We start from the raw sequence: 14,900 nt of genomic DNA, 5'->3' as shown, positions 1-14,900 counted from the left end.
TTGTCTGGTTATATAAAACTTTTCAAACATCCATCCTGTATTATTTGGATGGCTCTTAGTTTAGTCCTAGCAGGTGAATCAGGATTTATTTATAGGCGTACAGACACAAATATACAGGATTAGGTTGCTCCAGTTAAAAAGTTTGTGATTAAAACTAGTGTTTCAGAGTTGGCAGTATTCAGTTTAGAATTAATCAAATTATGCTAATCTAGTTTACATGATCATTTTCACCGTTATTGACTTGATGTTTTGTAATTCAAATTTGCAGGCCAACGTTAGCTTGGTTACTTAATATACTCGACCGTTCCACTTGGCAGCTAGTAGGTATAAATATTAAGTATTAATTAAACAAATTTCTACATTACGACTAGATTGTGTGGTGCAACCTGTCTTAAATAAATGATATGAACAACTCCACTTAACCCTTAAAGGCCTACATTTTAACGTAGCTAAATTTAAATTTTTGTATGTTAAATTGATGTTATAATATTCAACACACCGTTTTTTACATTAAAGTAACTGTCTAACCTTGTGTAGGCTAAGCCAAGTTTGATTCCTGCCTATTGTAGTTGGCCACTGATATTACAGCAGCTGCATAACAAGGGTCAACTTTCATTTCGTTTGTTTTTTAGAATTCATTCAAACCTGTTTCAAAATCAGCACAGTATGATGTAAAAGTAGTCCATAATAGGCTAATGTACACAGGAGGATCACAAAATGAAATGTACTTTAGATGCTGCCTTGAGGCCTGAGAGTCAGTATCCTAATGTAGGCTAACCACATATCATATTCAGTGATGCAGAGAGTGATAGGTAATAAACTGAGTCTGTGACTATTACAGCCACGTCACTCAAGTCAATTCCATACTGGGTCATACCGGTCACCGTCTGGCTGCTGCGAGGCCACGCAGGGCTGCAGCATACTATTTAGCACAGGTCCTCACAAGTGATGACACTCGAGCGTGGCATAAAGGACGCGATGAGCCTCCCGCTTACAGAGCCAGGAGAGGCCATTCTGGCATCACAATTGGCAGGCTGAGTGACTGGTCCTCCACACCTGTCTGCCATCGAACATGAAAATAACCCCACTCACCCGTGACTGTTGCATATTCCATGAGCAAACACAGTGTACAGCACTTCATCTTATTTATAAAAGGGTTATAAATACAAATTATTGCACAACAATTGCAGAAAAAAACATGTTTTTTTCCCTCCCTATAAGCCCGGGAGAAAATGAGGTTGATACGGAGAATCAGCTGCAATAACCCATTCACTTATTGAACGGCAGTGGCTGGATTCACTCTCAGCCTCCAGGCTTAAACGAGAAAGCAGAGCATGGCTGCCTGATTGAATGGGTTTGTAATGCAAGCCAAATAGGTTTGTTCTAATGGGAATCAGCCTCGTGGCTGCTGCAGAGGCTTACGCCAGCACTATAAAAGCAGTAAGCGGCAGCGGCGGCAAACACCCCGTTGCTGTTTGATTGGCTGTGAGAGGCAGAAGCAACACTAAGGGGTTGCGTTGTTTACTAATGGGTGTTTTAGTGAGGTAATAATAAATGAGCCTTAACTTTAGGAATCAAGTATTTGTGATGAAGGTTTGATTAAGATAGATATATATACTTTTGCAAACACACATCTTTGTTTTGTGACTGCTCCTCCACTTCCGCTGTGCCAGGAAATTAGACTTCCTGCCGTTACTATTGAATCTAAACCAGAGAAGCAACAATAGATGTTAGATAGAAATCACAATAATAAGCTCGGTAACACCTCTACGCCTCCATAAATACATAAATAACTTTTTTGTTTTTACTTCCCCCTATTGGAATCTTGACACCCATGTTTTAAGATATTTGTCAGAGATGTCTGCTGCAACCACAAAACAGGACAAAGTAGAATTTTCTTTGGTCTTTATTTTTGTTTGGTACTGGCAGCATTGATAAGTTGCATTAAATAAATGTAATGTGCGTGGGGGACCTCAACACAAGGTTCTTTTTATTGGTATTTCAAAACTCTTTTCTACCTGGATGGAGTTGCTTTGTTGTCATGGGGATGCTCACAATGCGACCATTACAATTGAACCATCTTCATGACAGCTGAGCACCTCCATCCGTTTAAGACTTACGGACCATTTAACTCAGAGTGTATTTGTATGTGTATCCGTATATTACATGTTTGATGGACAATGTTATGTGTAGGAACCGATTGGAGGGTCACAACTCATGGGAGCTACCTGGCTAATAAGCCACTGAGCAACACACCTGAGGGACACCAGTGGTGCAAAGGTGGAAAGTTGAGCTGGAGACATTGAGGGCACAACTAAGCAGAAGGTAGGCAATATTTTCACATTTTCAGTTGCCTCTCAATAGCTGTTTAACAATACATGTATTCAATAGCTGAGAACAAATGTTGATGTGTCTCAATATGCTTTTTGGCCTGTTGAGCTCTGAACATGCACCACCCTGCTGATTTCTCAGTCTTTCTGCATTCTTACGGACGGGGGAAAACGAAGCCTTCTGAATAGATCTAAATTCTACCGGCACATTTGACATAACTCTGACTGTCATGCTGCAATTTATTCTGATGAGCTCAGACAGATGTGTGGTACAATTCTCATGCATGTGCAAATGCAGATTAAAAAAACGTTCTACTTTTACGTAGAAAGGCTGTATTTTCTTCTATGGGAGAACACAAATAAACACAAACCGGTGGAAAGCTCAGAATTTATTCATTACCATCTCTCAACCTGACAAAGTGGAGTAAAGCTGGATTAATGATGGGGAAGAATGTAAATTGGGAAACTAGTCTGCGGGGAGCAGCAGGACTGATCTAGAGTTTGCGTGTGTTTTGAAACCTAATATAGCTTAGATAAGCAGACGCTGTCCTAGTAACAGAGTTACAGTATAAAGAGAGCCACGGTTGTCTATGAGTGATTGAACTTGTGATTTATTTAGACAAACTGGAGATTTTGTTTGGAGCTGCTTTAAATGTTTAAGGTCTGTAGATTTCTTTTTGGCATCCTGGGCGCCTCCCTAGGGAGGTGTTCCATGCACGTCCAGCTGGGAGGAGGCCTCAGGGAAGACCCAGGACTAGGTGGAGAGATTATATCTCCAACCTGCCCTGGGAACGCCTCGGGACCCCCCAGTCGGAGCTGGTTGATGTGGCTCGGGAAAGGGAAGTTAGCAGCTCCAGTAGGGGACCCCTACTGGAGCTGCTGCCCCCGCAACCCGATATCGGATAAGCGCATGAAGATAGATGGATGGATGGATGGATGGATGGATGGAGATTTATTTTTATTTTTGAGTGTTGTAAATGCTACGATGAATGAGGGTAAACCACACCTACTCTGCCGGCAATTAGATTTCGCCCTGCAGCTCGGTCTGGAAACCTGGACATTTAATTCTCCTGCTTCAGTTCACAATTTCGCAGGAACCAATCACAAACTGGCTTACCTACCCGGTGCGCTATTGGCTGGTTTTAGCTTCTTGTTTACATTCAATATAACAGCCACCGAATGCCACAGTAGCGCAGCAAACCCGTTGATGCCGCTGTCGCTCCTACGTCACCCGGATTGTTGCTCTGATTGGTTGAAGGACTATCCAATTGCGTACAGAGTCATTTAAACTATCCCCGTTGGTCAGGCCTCTCGTGCAGAGAAAATACAGAGCAGACTCCCCAGATTAATGCTCACTCTCTATCCTATTGAGCTAGGCTTTGGCTGGGGATAGCCAGAATAGAATGAGAGGGTAGAAAAAAAAATTCTGACATTGTTCATTATCTTGATATTTAATTTTTGGCCTTTATGGGGAACCTATATACCGTTGCTGAAACTCAAAACTGCTTAACAAAGCAAAACGGTCCTAAATCTCCAAAGTCATAGTCTCCAGGTATCTGTAACACTTTCTGGACTCTGTCCGTGTTTAGTGCTAAACCCTGACTGAACCAGCAGCTACCACAGGTCAATAAATACATGTAAAATCTACAAACAGTGCAGTCAATACTGTATGTGGTCCAAGCATTGTCCTCAGGACCTTGTCTACCTATTTATTTGAACTTAAAAGGGGAGCAGGGATTGAGTGAAGGCATTGCAGGTCATTTTTGCTCTAATGTTGGTTGAGCTTCGCTTTTCTCTGGATGCTGCTTCATGAAAGACCTGTAATCGCCAGACTATGTTGAACACTTTTATTTGCCCTTGTTATTATGTCAAAATGTTTGCGTCTAATACATTTGTCAATATTTTAGTGTGCAAAATGTAAAAACTCACATGCTTTGGTTTTTGTTAAGGAAGAAAACGAATTGTCTGTCAATCAAGGTTGTTTTTCTTCTTCTCTTTTAATATTACAGGCTGCTTTAAAAAAGACAGTGCTGAAGCTTTTAAAGGACATGTTCAGCTAGCACATGCAGAGCTCCAAAAACCCCTCAAGCTTGGATTTTGTAAAGGTGGGTGAATCATTTTTTTCTTTTGGAAAGTTTAGCTTCATAAATTCATGCTTGTAGGTCTGGTTTCAGATTTAAAAGTACCATGCTACTTAAGAGAAACACGATTGCAGTGACTATCACTGATATTATGACCAAGCAATGTGGTTCATTGTACTTTAATTATTAATCAGCCATTACAGCATCACAATTTAATCACTATAGAAAAAGACAGTGGACAGTCTATGGCAATTTCCTAATTTGCTAATGCACGTGCGTGTGTGTATGGGTGTGTGCGCCAATGTCTGATGGCAAACTTCAAAGATTTGAAGGTGGGCCAAACTTAAAGCCTAGATGATATTTTCTCCATAGCATACAGGGGTTAGGATGTTCTTTATTTTATTTTTAATTTTTGGACATAGTATACCATGACTTTTTTTTTTACATACTAATACCACTACTAATACTGACTTTTTTTGACACACTATAGCATGACTTTTTCGACTTACTATACTAAAAATAGATTTTTAATTACTTTTTTCAACGTACTATACCATGACTTTTTTACACATACTATACCATGACTGTTTTTTGACATACTATACTATGACTGTTTTATGACTTTCTTCCACATAATATACTATATTTTTTATATACTGACTTTTTTTGACACCCTATAGTATAACTTTTTCAACATACTATACGCTGATTTTTAATTACTTTTTTACACATACTATCCCATGACTTACCATACCATACCATACCATACTTGCTTTTTTTGACATACAGCCTACTATGACTTTTCTTGACATACTATACTATGACTTTTTTTGACATACTATACCTAGACTTTTATATCTTATTTCAACATACTATGACTATATTTTTCCACTGACTTTTTTATAAAATTTCCTGACATGCTATGACTTTTTTGACACACTATTGTATGACTTAATTTACATTTTTTTACAAATTATGACTTTTTTGACATTCTATACTATGACTGTTTTCGAGATACTGTACTACTACATACATATATATACTATGAATATTCTTTCCACATACTATACTTTGATTTTTTTTTAAATAAAATTTCCCAACACACTAGACTGACTATTTTTAAGATGCTATACTGTGACCTTTTTGATGTTTTTAACACACAATACTACGACCTTTTTTTGACATAAAATACGATGACTTTGAATTACTTTTTTTGATATACAGCCTACTATGACTTTTTTCGAGATGCTATACCATGACATTTTTTGACATACTATACTATGACATTTGTCAACATACAATGCTGTCTTTTTTCAACATACTATGACTTTTTAATGATTTTTTTTTTCACATGCTATATGACCTTTCTATTACTTTTTTTGACATGACGCTGTTTTTGAGATACTATACCAGTACCTTTTATACCTTATTTCAACATACTGTACTATGACTGTTTTTATAGCTTTTTTTCAACATACTATGCTGACTTCTTTATTACATTTTCCGACATATTACACTGACTTTTTTTGACATGCTAGACTGTGACTTTTTATAATCTTAAAAAAAAACAACACCAAAAACAAGGTCATAGTTGAACTTTGTTTTTGGTGTTGTTGTTTTTTAAGATTAGTTTTTGGGCGTTTTTGGCCTTTATTTTGACAGGATAGATGAAGACAAGGTGAGAGAGAGGGGGAATGACATGCGGCAAAGGGCCGCAGGTTGAAGTCAAACCCGGGCCTGCTGTGTTGAGGATTAAACCTCTATATATGGGCGCCCACTCTACCAACTGAATTATCTTGGTGACCATACTATAGCCTTTTTTAGGAAGGAAAAAAGTTATTTATAACTTATTTTGACATACTATACTATGACCTTTTTGGACATGCGTGTTGAAGTCAAATGATGTGTCTCGTGGCCCGCTTTATATTATTATTCTGATTTTGATTGGCCCACCTTGGTTTTCTTACGTTAACCCTAATGACGTTGACACACCTAGCAGATCCGATCCAGCATTTACCCATTTTGGTCATGGCAGTATGAAGTTAGCTGTAAAGGCTGCCTTAATGTTATTTTCCTAGGGTTTTAAGTCAAGCTAGCTAGCTACACAATCCCCTCTACTGATGTCACTAACGCACTCACAAACCCTGGACCAATCACTGCTCTTGGCAAGATAGGGCAAAGACAGGAAATGGATATAGACCATTTAAAAAATACGAAAGAATTTCTCTTCTGCTTAGGTTTTAATTTTTATAAACCGATAAATGGTAAGATGTCTAAAGCTTTTGCATTTTAACCAACTAATCGGAGCTCAAAGGAAAACTTAAACTACTCCATTTTGTCAGTTTGGGTGTTCCATGTCTGCCAGCATGTTCATGGTTATGAGAAGCATTTAGGATGTTTGGTCAGGTTTACATTGTACACAATTTTACAGACTGCACCAATTCTTAAAACATGTAGCCCCTATAAGATAATGTTGATAACACTTGAAATGAAGGATTCATTGAGGGCAGTTATGAAATCAAACATTTGGCTGCATGGGTATTTATTGATAGTGCATATACTTACTTCACATTTCATAAAAAAAAATAGACATCCATTTGTGCTTATTGTTTCTTCTTACAAACATATATATATATATATATATATATATTGCATAAAACAAATATAGAATGTCAAAGAAAATCCGTCACATTTTCATGATGTAGACAACACAGTATGTCATTAAAGAAACAAAACTACATATTGTTGAAAAGGCACTAGTGTTTTGTTTGTGTAGAGTTGTACTAAATCATTTTAGCGCAAGCACATTGACATGATAATCAGAGCACAAAGCAAAGCTGTTTAACATGTTGTAACTATGGCAAGAAATGTAACAGTGAATCTAGGTTTGAACCATTTTCATATGGTTCACTTCATTACATACATTCAATATAAAGAACATTTCAAAACTTTACAGTATATCCTCAAAGTATTTTGTAAAAGTTTGCCGTGAAATCTCACAGTCTTGCCCTTCTGTTCCCAAGCACCTTCAGAGATTGCGTGGTTGAGGTAGTCGAGGCGGATTAGTGATGAGTGCAAGGCCTCTTAGTACAGTCAAGTTGTTTCTTTGTTCTGGATGAGCACCAAGAAGCTAGTCTCAGCTGTAAGCACCGTGTGTTTGGGTTTGTAGGGATACGGATAAAATATTCACTTGAGGTTGAGCTAATTTGCGAAGGGTTTGGCCCCGTTGAAAAGGGAATCATCCAAGTCTGAACTGGTCAGGCGTTTGTGAGGAGCTGTGGCAGAGGTGGGAAGGAAGCAAAAGAAAAACAATTATATTCCCCATCTGTCTATCACCCAGTCACACCTCAACATGTAGGAGTACTATATCAATCCCTTCTATCAATAATGGATCCATTACAAGTATCACCTTAATGATGAGTGGGAGAAATCAATTGTGTTTATTAACCAATGATTGACCTAAATATTTTGTTTATACGGTACTGCCGACAGAGACAACGTATCATTTTCTAGCCAAAACCTTTATGTCCTTCTGTACAAATTAAATCTTATCGGGACAAAATCATATCGTCCCAGCCCTAATGATCAGCACTACCCGTTAATGGCCACATAGCCCTGAATGCATGTGATCATTGTATTGTACATGGACAGTGGTGTTAAATAACTATAATTCTTGGAGGTAAAACAGAGAAGTACACTTCTCTTACACATTGCCAAATATCCGTAAGCCGCTTAGGGAAGTGCTACAAGTGATTTGGGCTCTGAGCCACCGGCAGTGATACAAACAGGCACACTTCCAGAGCATTAAGGGAAAGTTTGAGCTCTGGGTGTCATGTTGGCTAATTTTATTGTTGACAGTCCGAGAGCTACTTTTCCATGTTTAATTATGTATATTGCAACTTAATCTTCACAATAATGTGTACTGTACTGTGGATCTCAGCCGTTATTTTCATTTTAGTCATAATTTTGTAGACTTACGATGCTAAAACATAAGGACACTGGTTTACATTTTCAAACTATCTAGCAACGCAGAGATGCAGAAAAACATAACTAGCGAACAGATAAGCTGTCAGTGCACAGGTTTTGCAGCCTCGGTATATAAATACTCACACAGTGTGTCCGATCTCAGCGAGCTGCTAAGGAATGTGCTGGGGCCTTTGATAGAGGAAGAAAGAGCAGCCAGTCTCAGGCTCCGGGAAGTGGCGTCCAGCTTCTCGTCCTGTAGAGATTGAGGACAAAGTTGAAGGTCTGCAGTAGAGATGGTCTGATACAATTTTTTCCTTTTCAATGTCTGAAGTTGCCTATTGGCCGATACCAGTGTTAAAAAAAAAAAAAAACCGCTGTATTACTACTGCCCCAGTATGATGATATGATTCCTCAGGTTAAACCCTTTGTGAAACATACCATAAAACATGGAAGAAATGCAACAGAACATTATTTTATTATTTACTATGACAGTCAGTCATAACGGATTAATAACATAATAAACTACTAGATTTTTTTCCAGGGCTAATTCACGTGGTACTGGATTGGTGCATAGGCTCACATACTCGCAATACTAGCATTTTAGGCGGTAATGGAGGCATTACCGATACTGGTATTGGAACAACTCTGGCTCACAGTGCTGGCGTTAGCCGCACTGTGAGGCTGTAATGCACGGGAACAAAAAGACAACTGAGTCTTTAGCCTGAGGGCAAACAACTCCAATTGTCAGGTTCAGCCCTACATTGCCGGACTCAATGGATGTACATGGACTAATGAGTCATCTTCACAATTATCCGATGCATTGTCATGAAATGTCCATGGCCAAAATTCATGGTCAGAGGATCATGCGTAAGGACTTTGTTATTACTTTCATACTTTTTGATTCTCTAGCAATGACAGATCTGAATACTAGATGAATGGGCACAATATTGTGAGTGAATTTTTTTAACTAAAAGGTTGGATGGATTGCCATGAAATTTGGTACAGACATCAATGTCAACCTCAGGATGTATCCCCTACCTTTAAACCTAACGCCAGCCTCACTCAAACTGTAATTGGTCTAATGCGTTGGTTTATAAACAAACTATTGGCAAAACTAACGATCCGATCAGAGTTGATGTGGGCAACGAATCTGGGATCGGCAGCCACCCGATCATTTACGTCAGTAAATTCTACACTGTTCTAAAGAGTGGATTTTGTGTGAGTTTTAAGAAAATGTTAAAGATGTCTTTTACTTAGTTTTCTCAGTTCTTTTTGATTAATGTGCATTATCCTCGTAAATAAATAACAGAAACATGGTGTTGAGCTCTATTATGTAGGCAAATACAAGCATCGGACTTGGGAGAGAGAGTGAAACTAACTTTTATCTTGTAGTTATCAGATGTGATTCAGTGTAATTGTCAGGTTTATCAGTGACAGTGAAGTGTGTAGGTCTACACACTGCAGACTTGAGTCTCTGCTGACAGTGAAAAGCAGGGTGACAACTGAAGGGTGACTTTTTCAACACAACATGGCCATAATGGTGAATAACTATTCATTTAGTATATAAACTACACTCATTATCAGTAACACTAGCATATGCCATCCAACTCATGATGTGATGATGCAAAGATTCAACAAACTGATTAAGCAAACAGTAGTGATAGACGGAACAAATGTCTATCCCAAAATCAAAGAACAATCCATCCAGTAATGGGAGTTGTTATATCTGTCTAGTAGTCCAAAATGTGAGTGACCGCCGCATCCCCAAATTTCACTATGTAAACTTACCAAGTGTGAACAGGTCTGTATGTCTTACAGTGCTACACTTTAAGGGTTTTTGGCCAGATTTGGCTGCCCACAAAATGCTTGTCTGAACATCCCAAGAGCTCTACAGTAGGTATCATGTGCACCTATGTATGATAAAAATCGTTTTTTACAGACATTTATTAGCCAGTCAACATGCAGGCACAAGTGTCCCCACCTGAACGCATCTCTTAATATTTTGAAATTATGTTGCACGGCCCATCAATTCACTGGGGTCTCTTGAAATTTGACACATATTAGTTTTCTTTTATCATTAACATTACAGATGTCCTGTGATGGCAGAACAAGCACTGAGCCAAAACTGAATCCTGTCTGAGAAGAGCTATGGAAGCTGGTGTTTCCAGCAGAGAGCCACTGCTACAATCCCATTTAGAGGCTGTTTGTTGTTGTTGGCATTGCTGGCTCTGATCAAGATTGAACTCCTGTAAGGACATTCCATCCATCCTATTTCCTTCAACAATCCCCATGTGGGCAGCAGCTATTAAGCTAATGCAATCGCCACTTATCACTCAACACAGGACTCATTTGGCAAACCAACGGGGTAATCTGGCAGATTAAAACCATTTAAAAAGTAGGGAGGTTGAAAACTGCTGATGGCAATCAGCTGTCAACAATTATTTCTTGATGGCTTCCTTGACTTTTGCTTTATAGCACAGAAGATGACTGTATCAATTCCAGTTTTGTTAGAGTGTAAGACACTGCTCTTGTGACATTGTTCAAGCTTGTCCCACTCAGTCCATCCGTGATGCATTACAAGCATGTGGAATTATTCATTTATTCATACAAGTTGCAAATTAGGCGCGGTGCACACATTGGCGCTGGTGTGGGCGAGCTAGACTCATAAATGACTCTCAAAGTCAGGCTATCCTTATCCAAACGGCTGCTGTTTGAACAAAGCACTGCAATTAGTGACTGAAATAGAAAAGGTGTGGGTTGTTGTTTGGGAGAACAGGCTCTTGTACAGCATTATAAAGCTCATTTTTTTACAGTACAGAATTGTGTGTGTGTGTGTGTGTGTGTGTGTGTCGTACTCTGTACTCCTGGATTCTGCGTTTGGACTCGTCCAGCTGGTGCTGTAGGTCCCAGACGATCTCTTTGTATTTGGTGTAGCGCTGCTCTAACATTTCCCTCTGCCGCTGGGACTTCTATTAGCATGAAATGGAGGCTGTGTCACTATTACCATAAGGTACAAATGCCTTCAAGCAGGCCCGAAAGGGCAAAAGCCTTAGCATCCAAATAGTCTCGTATATAGTAGAAGAACAACACTGAATTATGTGATCATGTGTGTGTGCATGTGTCTTAATGTTTTCATGTTTGACTGCACCTGAGATTTGTTAAGTGAAAGAAAATAAAGAACATATTAACCACTGTATGTTATTATGAAGAAAATGTATCTTTAAGATGGGCCGACCTCCAAATCTTTGAAGTTGTCCATCAGACATTGTTTCTCTGGAATTGACTCCAATTGGTCCAGGGCAACTCTTGTGTTCTGGGAAAAACACACACAACACACAAAGACCATTTCAATCTGGGACAACTGCAAAAAAAATTAAATGAGAAATTAATACAATATATAATATGCAAAATAATGCATCTGGAAGTGACTCATTGAATGAAACTTCTAAAATTGATAAGCAGGAGGATAGAAACCAAGTAAAGACTCCGTAAATAATTAATTGCCATGTAAATAATTAATTGCCATGTAAGAGACAAGTAAAACATTACAATGCAACAAATAAAAAAGCAAATGGAGAATTAGCCACAGCTAAATACTGGGGCTGCATCCCAATTCCCTTAATCCCCCCCCATGTCTTTTCTCTTGCTGACTGAGTAAAAGATGCACGAGAGGAGCAGGAAAGAATAATCCATGAAACACACATTCAGTGAAATTAGACGGTAAACCCAGTCGAGGGTCACCTGAAGTGCTGATTACCGATGACAGCTACACAGCTGGATCAGCTGTCCGTGGGCTTTAACTGCTCTACTGATGCTTTTTTATTTGCAGAGATAATAGGATGTGCTACCCAAATAACAAAGGTGCACAACTGATGCTATTAGCACTGTTATGTTTTATTTATGTTGTCCCACATTAGAAAACAAAATTTGAAATATAAGCAGATATTGTCCCTTTAAAATACACTATATGATAAACATTCAAACACACAGTACCTCCACGTTTTGTGCTTTTACACATATTGGCAGCGTCACAAATGCCAGGGAAGGGGAGAATATTATTGAGCGGCATCATGCTTATTCTCTAGGACTTGTAACTGAGTTGCCAAGTTAAAAAGATCACTAAAACAATAACGCAACAGGCAAAGCAACAATACCAAGGTTGATATTGGAGTGGCTTTTCCAAATTTTAAAAGGGACGCCAAAGTTGCCTGCTTTCTTCTCTAAAGGTAATTCTGCCTATTTGTGTAAATTTGGTTAAATATAGCATGGTTCTGCATAAGGCTAGATTGACGTCTAGGATACTTTTCCTCGCGCCAATGATGAAGGATTTTCTACCTTGTAACATGAATGTAATCATATGTGTTGTGATTTCCCTTGGAGACAACTCACATCATGGAGCTGTAACACAGACCAGCTACAGCTAGAACAGCTGCGTGTAAACGAGAGATACTAACGGCTCATCTATGTTCATTGACATAGATCATACTGCTCAGAGAAATATATTAAAAACACAAACCTCCACTGCTTCTCTCCTACACTGTAAACATCACCTTACACTATTAATCTCGTACAATATACAGAATAACCATAGAATTGATACTTTACTAACATTAGCTTGCATATGTTTGGGAACCTGATAGCTGATGTTAGCAATGAAATAGTATCCAAATAACGTAAAACTATTATTACAGTGGAAGGAACTCTCTCGGACGCTAATTTTGAGTTAATAGTAATATTTAGTAAGTTGTCATATACAATTTCACCGCTAGATGGGAGACATTCTTACACAATGTAGCTTTAAGGATTGGGGTGACAGCAGCAGTTTTGAAGGCAGAGGGGACACCTCCAATGGAAAGTGAGGAGTTGAAGATGTTAGTGAGGTAGGGGCAAAGGACGGGGGGGACAGGACTTCAGGAGGGGAGTAGAGAGGGGGTCAAGGAAGCAGGTAGTAGGTTTGGAAGCGCTGATGAAGTTTGGGATTTCAGGAGGGGTGACCGGGTCGAACTTGGATTGGAGGCAGTGTGGAGGATGGGTTGGGAGGTCAGGAGAGATGGGAGAAGAGGGGCTGTGGTAGGTGCTGGAGTAGATACTAAGAGGTCGGATACAGGGGATAGAGATTGACAAATCACCAGAAAGATAAAATATTTGTGGAATAGGACCTTCACAGCTGGAGCATGGTCTGGCTACACATCTTTTCTATTACTACCGGCCAGTAGCACTCACCCCTGTGGTGATGAAATGCTTTGAGAAACTGGTCCGTAGTCATATCATGTCATTCTAACCTCCCACCTTTGATCCACACCAGTTTCCCTACAGGACTAATGGATCTACTGAGGATGACATGGCCACAGCCCTCCATGCTGCACTGTCCCACCTGGAACAGCAGGGTAGCTAGGCCCGGCTGCTTTTAACACCATCCCCACAGATTGGTGTCCAAAATCTGATATTGGAATACCACACTCCACCTGCCTCTGGATTAAGGACTTTCTGACAGACCGCAGTCAGAGGGTGAGAGCGGGCCTCCATACATCTACGGCCCTCAGCCTGGGCTCCCCGCAGGGCTGCATGCTGATTCCCCTGCTCTATACCCTCTACACCCACGACTGCACCCCTGCTCTCCACAGGAACACTTTTATCAAATTTGCTGAAGACACCACGGTTGTGGCACTCATCACGAGCAGGGATGTATTTAAACTACATAGATGAGGTGGAGCGTTTGGCAGGGTGGTGCAACTCCTCAACACATCTAAGACAAAAGAGCTAATCGTGGACTTCAGGAGAAAGAAAATGGACGTCCAGCTGCTATTCGTAGGCGGGGCCTGTGTAGAGAGGGTCTCTGACTTCAGCTTCTTTGGAGTCAACATCATGGAACCTGACCTGGGGCAGCCACACTACTGAGCTAGTGACAAAGGTCCAGCAGAGACTCTACTTTCTAAAAGTTCTCAGGAGGAACAACATGGTAAATGTTTTTAGCGTTAAAATGTATGCAGTAGTAGCATTTTTTTATTTATGTATTTATAACCACATATAGATAGTTGGCACTTGACAAGGACTGCACTTAATTTAGTTTTACCGGTTTACAATGACAATAAAGATATTCTTTCTATTCTATTCTGGGATAGGGAGAAGAAGAAGAAAAACCCTCTGGCTTCTTAGTATCTCTCTAAACCATTCAGCCTTGCATGCAGCAACGGTGCCCTTGCAAAATAGATAGCGGAGATTTATCCCAGCAATGTACATCCATTGAGACTGACTAGTGGATATTACCCCTCTAACAACAGCTCTGGGTAATACTGGTGCTTGCTTCCTGCTCTTTTAAAAACTGGAATGCGGTCTATACATAACCCATTCAAACCTACAAGGTAACAGACATGCTATAACACTGCTTAGCTAATTCAAAAGGTAATTGAGGACTTTTGTCACTACAGACGCTTTTATTAAGTAACTACTCCAGCCACATTCTATTCTATTCATCGCTCAACTGTATGTTTCAGTACTGTTCCCATTCAGATCGAGCACTTAA

General features: G+C 39.6%; 1 protein-coding gene and 1 long non-coding RNA gene across 5 annotated transcripts in view; one reads left to right on the top strand and one right to left on the bottom strand.

Annotated features, from left to right (window-relative positions):
* The first annotated feature begins 2,199 nt into the window (after nucleotides 1-2,199).
* LOC117961480 lies at nucleotides 2,200-14,329 on the top strand. The gene is made up of 3 exons (XR_004660411.1): nucleotides 2,200-2,325; nucleotides 4,340-4,435; nucleotides 13,683-14,329. It is a non-coding gene; the product is annotated as an uncharacterized LOC117961480 (long non-coding RNA).
* LOC117961478 (centrosomal protein of 128 kDa) overlaps nucleotides 7,186-14,900 on the bottom strand; it is a 50,943-nt gene continuing 43,228 nt past the window's right edge. For all 4 annotated transcript variants that reach the window (XM_034900180.1, XM_034900178.1, XM_034900181.1 and 1 more), the window contains 4 exons: nucleotides 11,613-11,690; nucleotides 11,233-11,346; nucleotides 8,522-8,630; nucleotides 7,186-7,686 (listed from right to left, as the gene is read on the bottom strand). In XM_034900180.1, the coding sequence (XP_034756071.1) occupies nucleotides 7,613-7,686; nucleotides 8,522-8,630; nucleotides 11,233-11,346; nucleotides 11,613-11,690 (375 nt within the window). In that variant the 3' untranslated portion in view covers nucleotides 7,186-7,612. The remainder of the gene's footprint in view (nucleotides 7,687-8,521; nucleotides 8,631-11,232; nucleotides 11,347-11,612; nucleotides 11,691-14,900) is intronic.

Source organism: Etheostoma cragini, chromosome 18 (genome assembly GCF_013103735.1).
Source record: "Etheostoma cragini isolate CJK2018 chromosome 18, CSU_Ecrag_1.0, whole genome shotgun sequence".
In the NCBI taxonomy this organism is placed as follows: Eukaryota; Metazoa; Chordata; class Actinopteri; order Perciformes; family Percidae; genus Etheostoma; species Etheostoma cragini.
The sequence above is the reverse complement of the archived record's forward strand: the minus strand, read 5'-3'. Positions and strand labels throughout refer to the sequence as shown.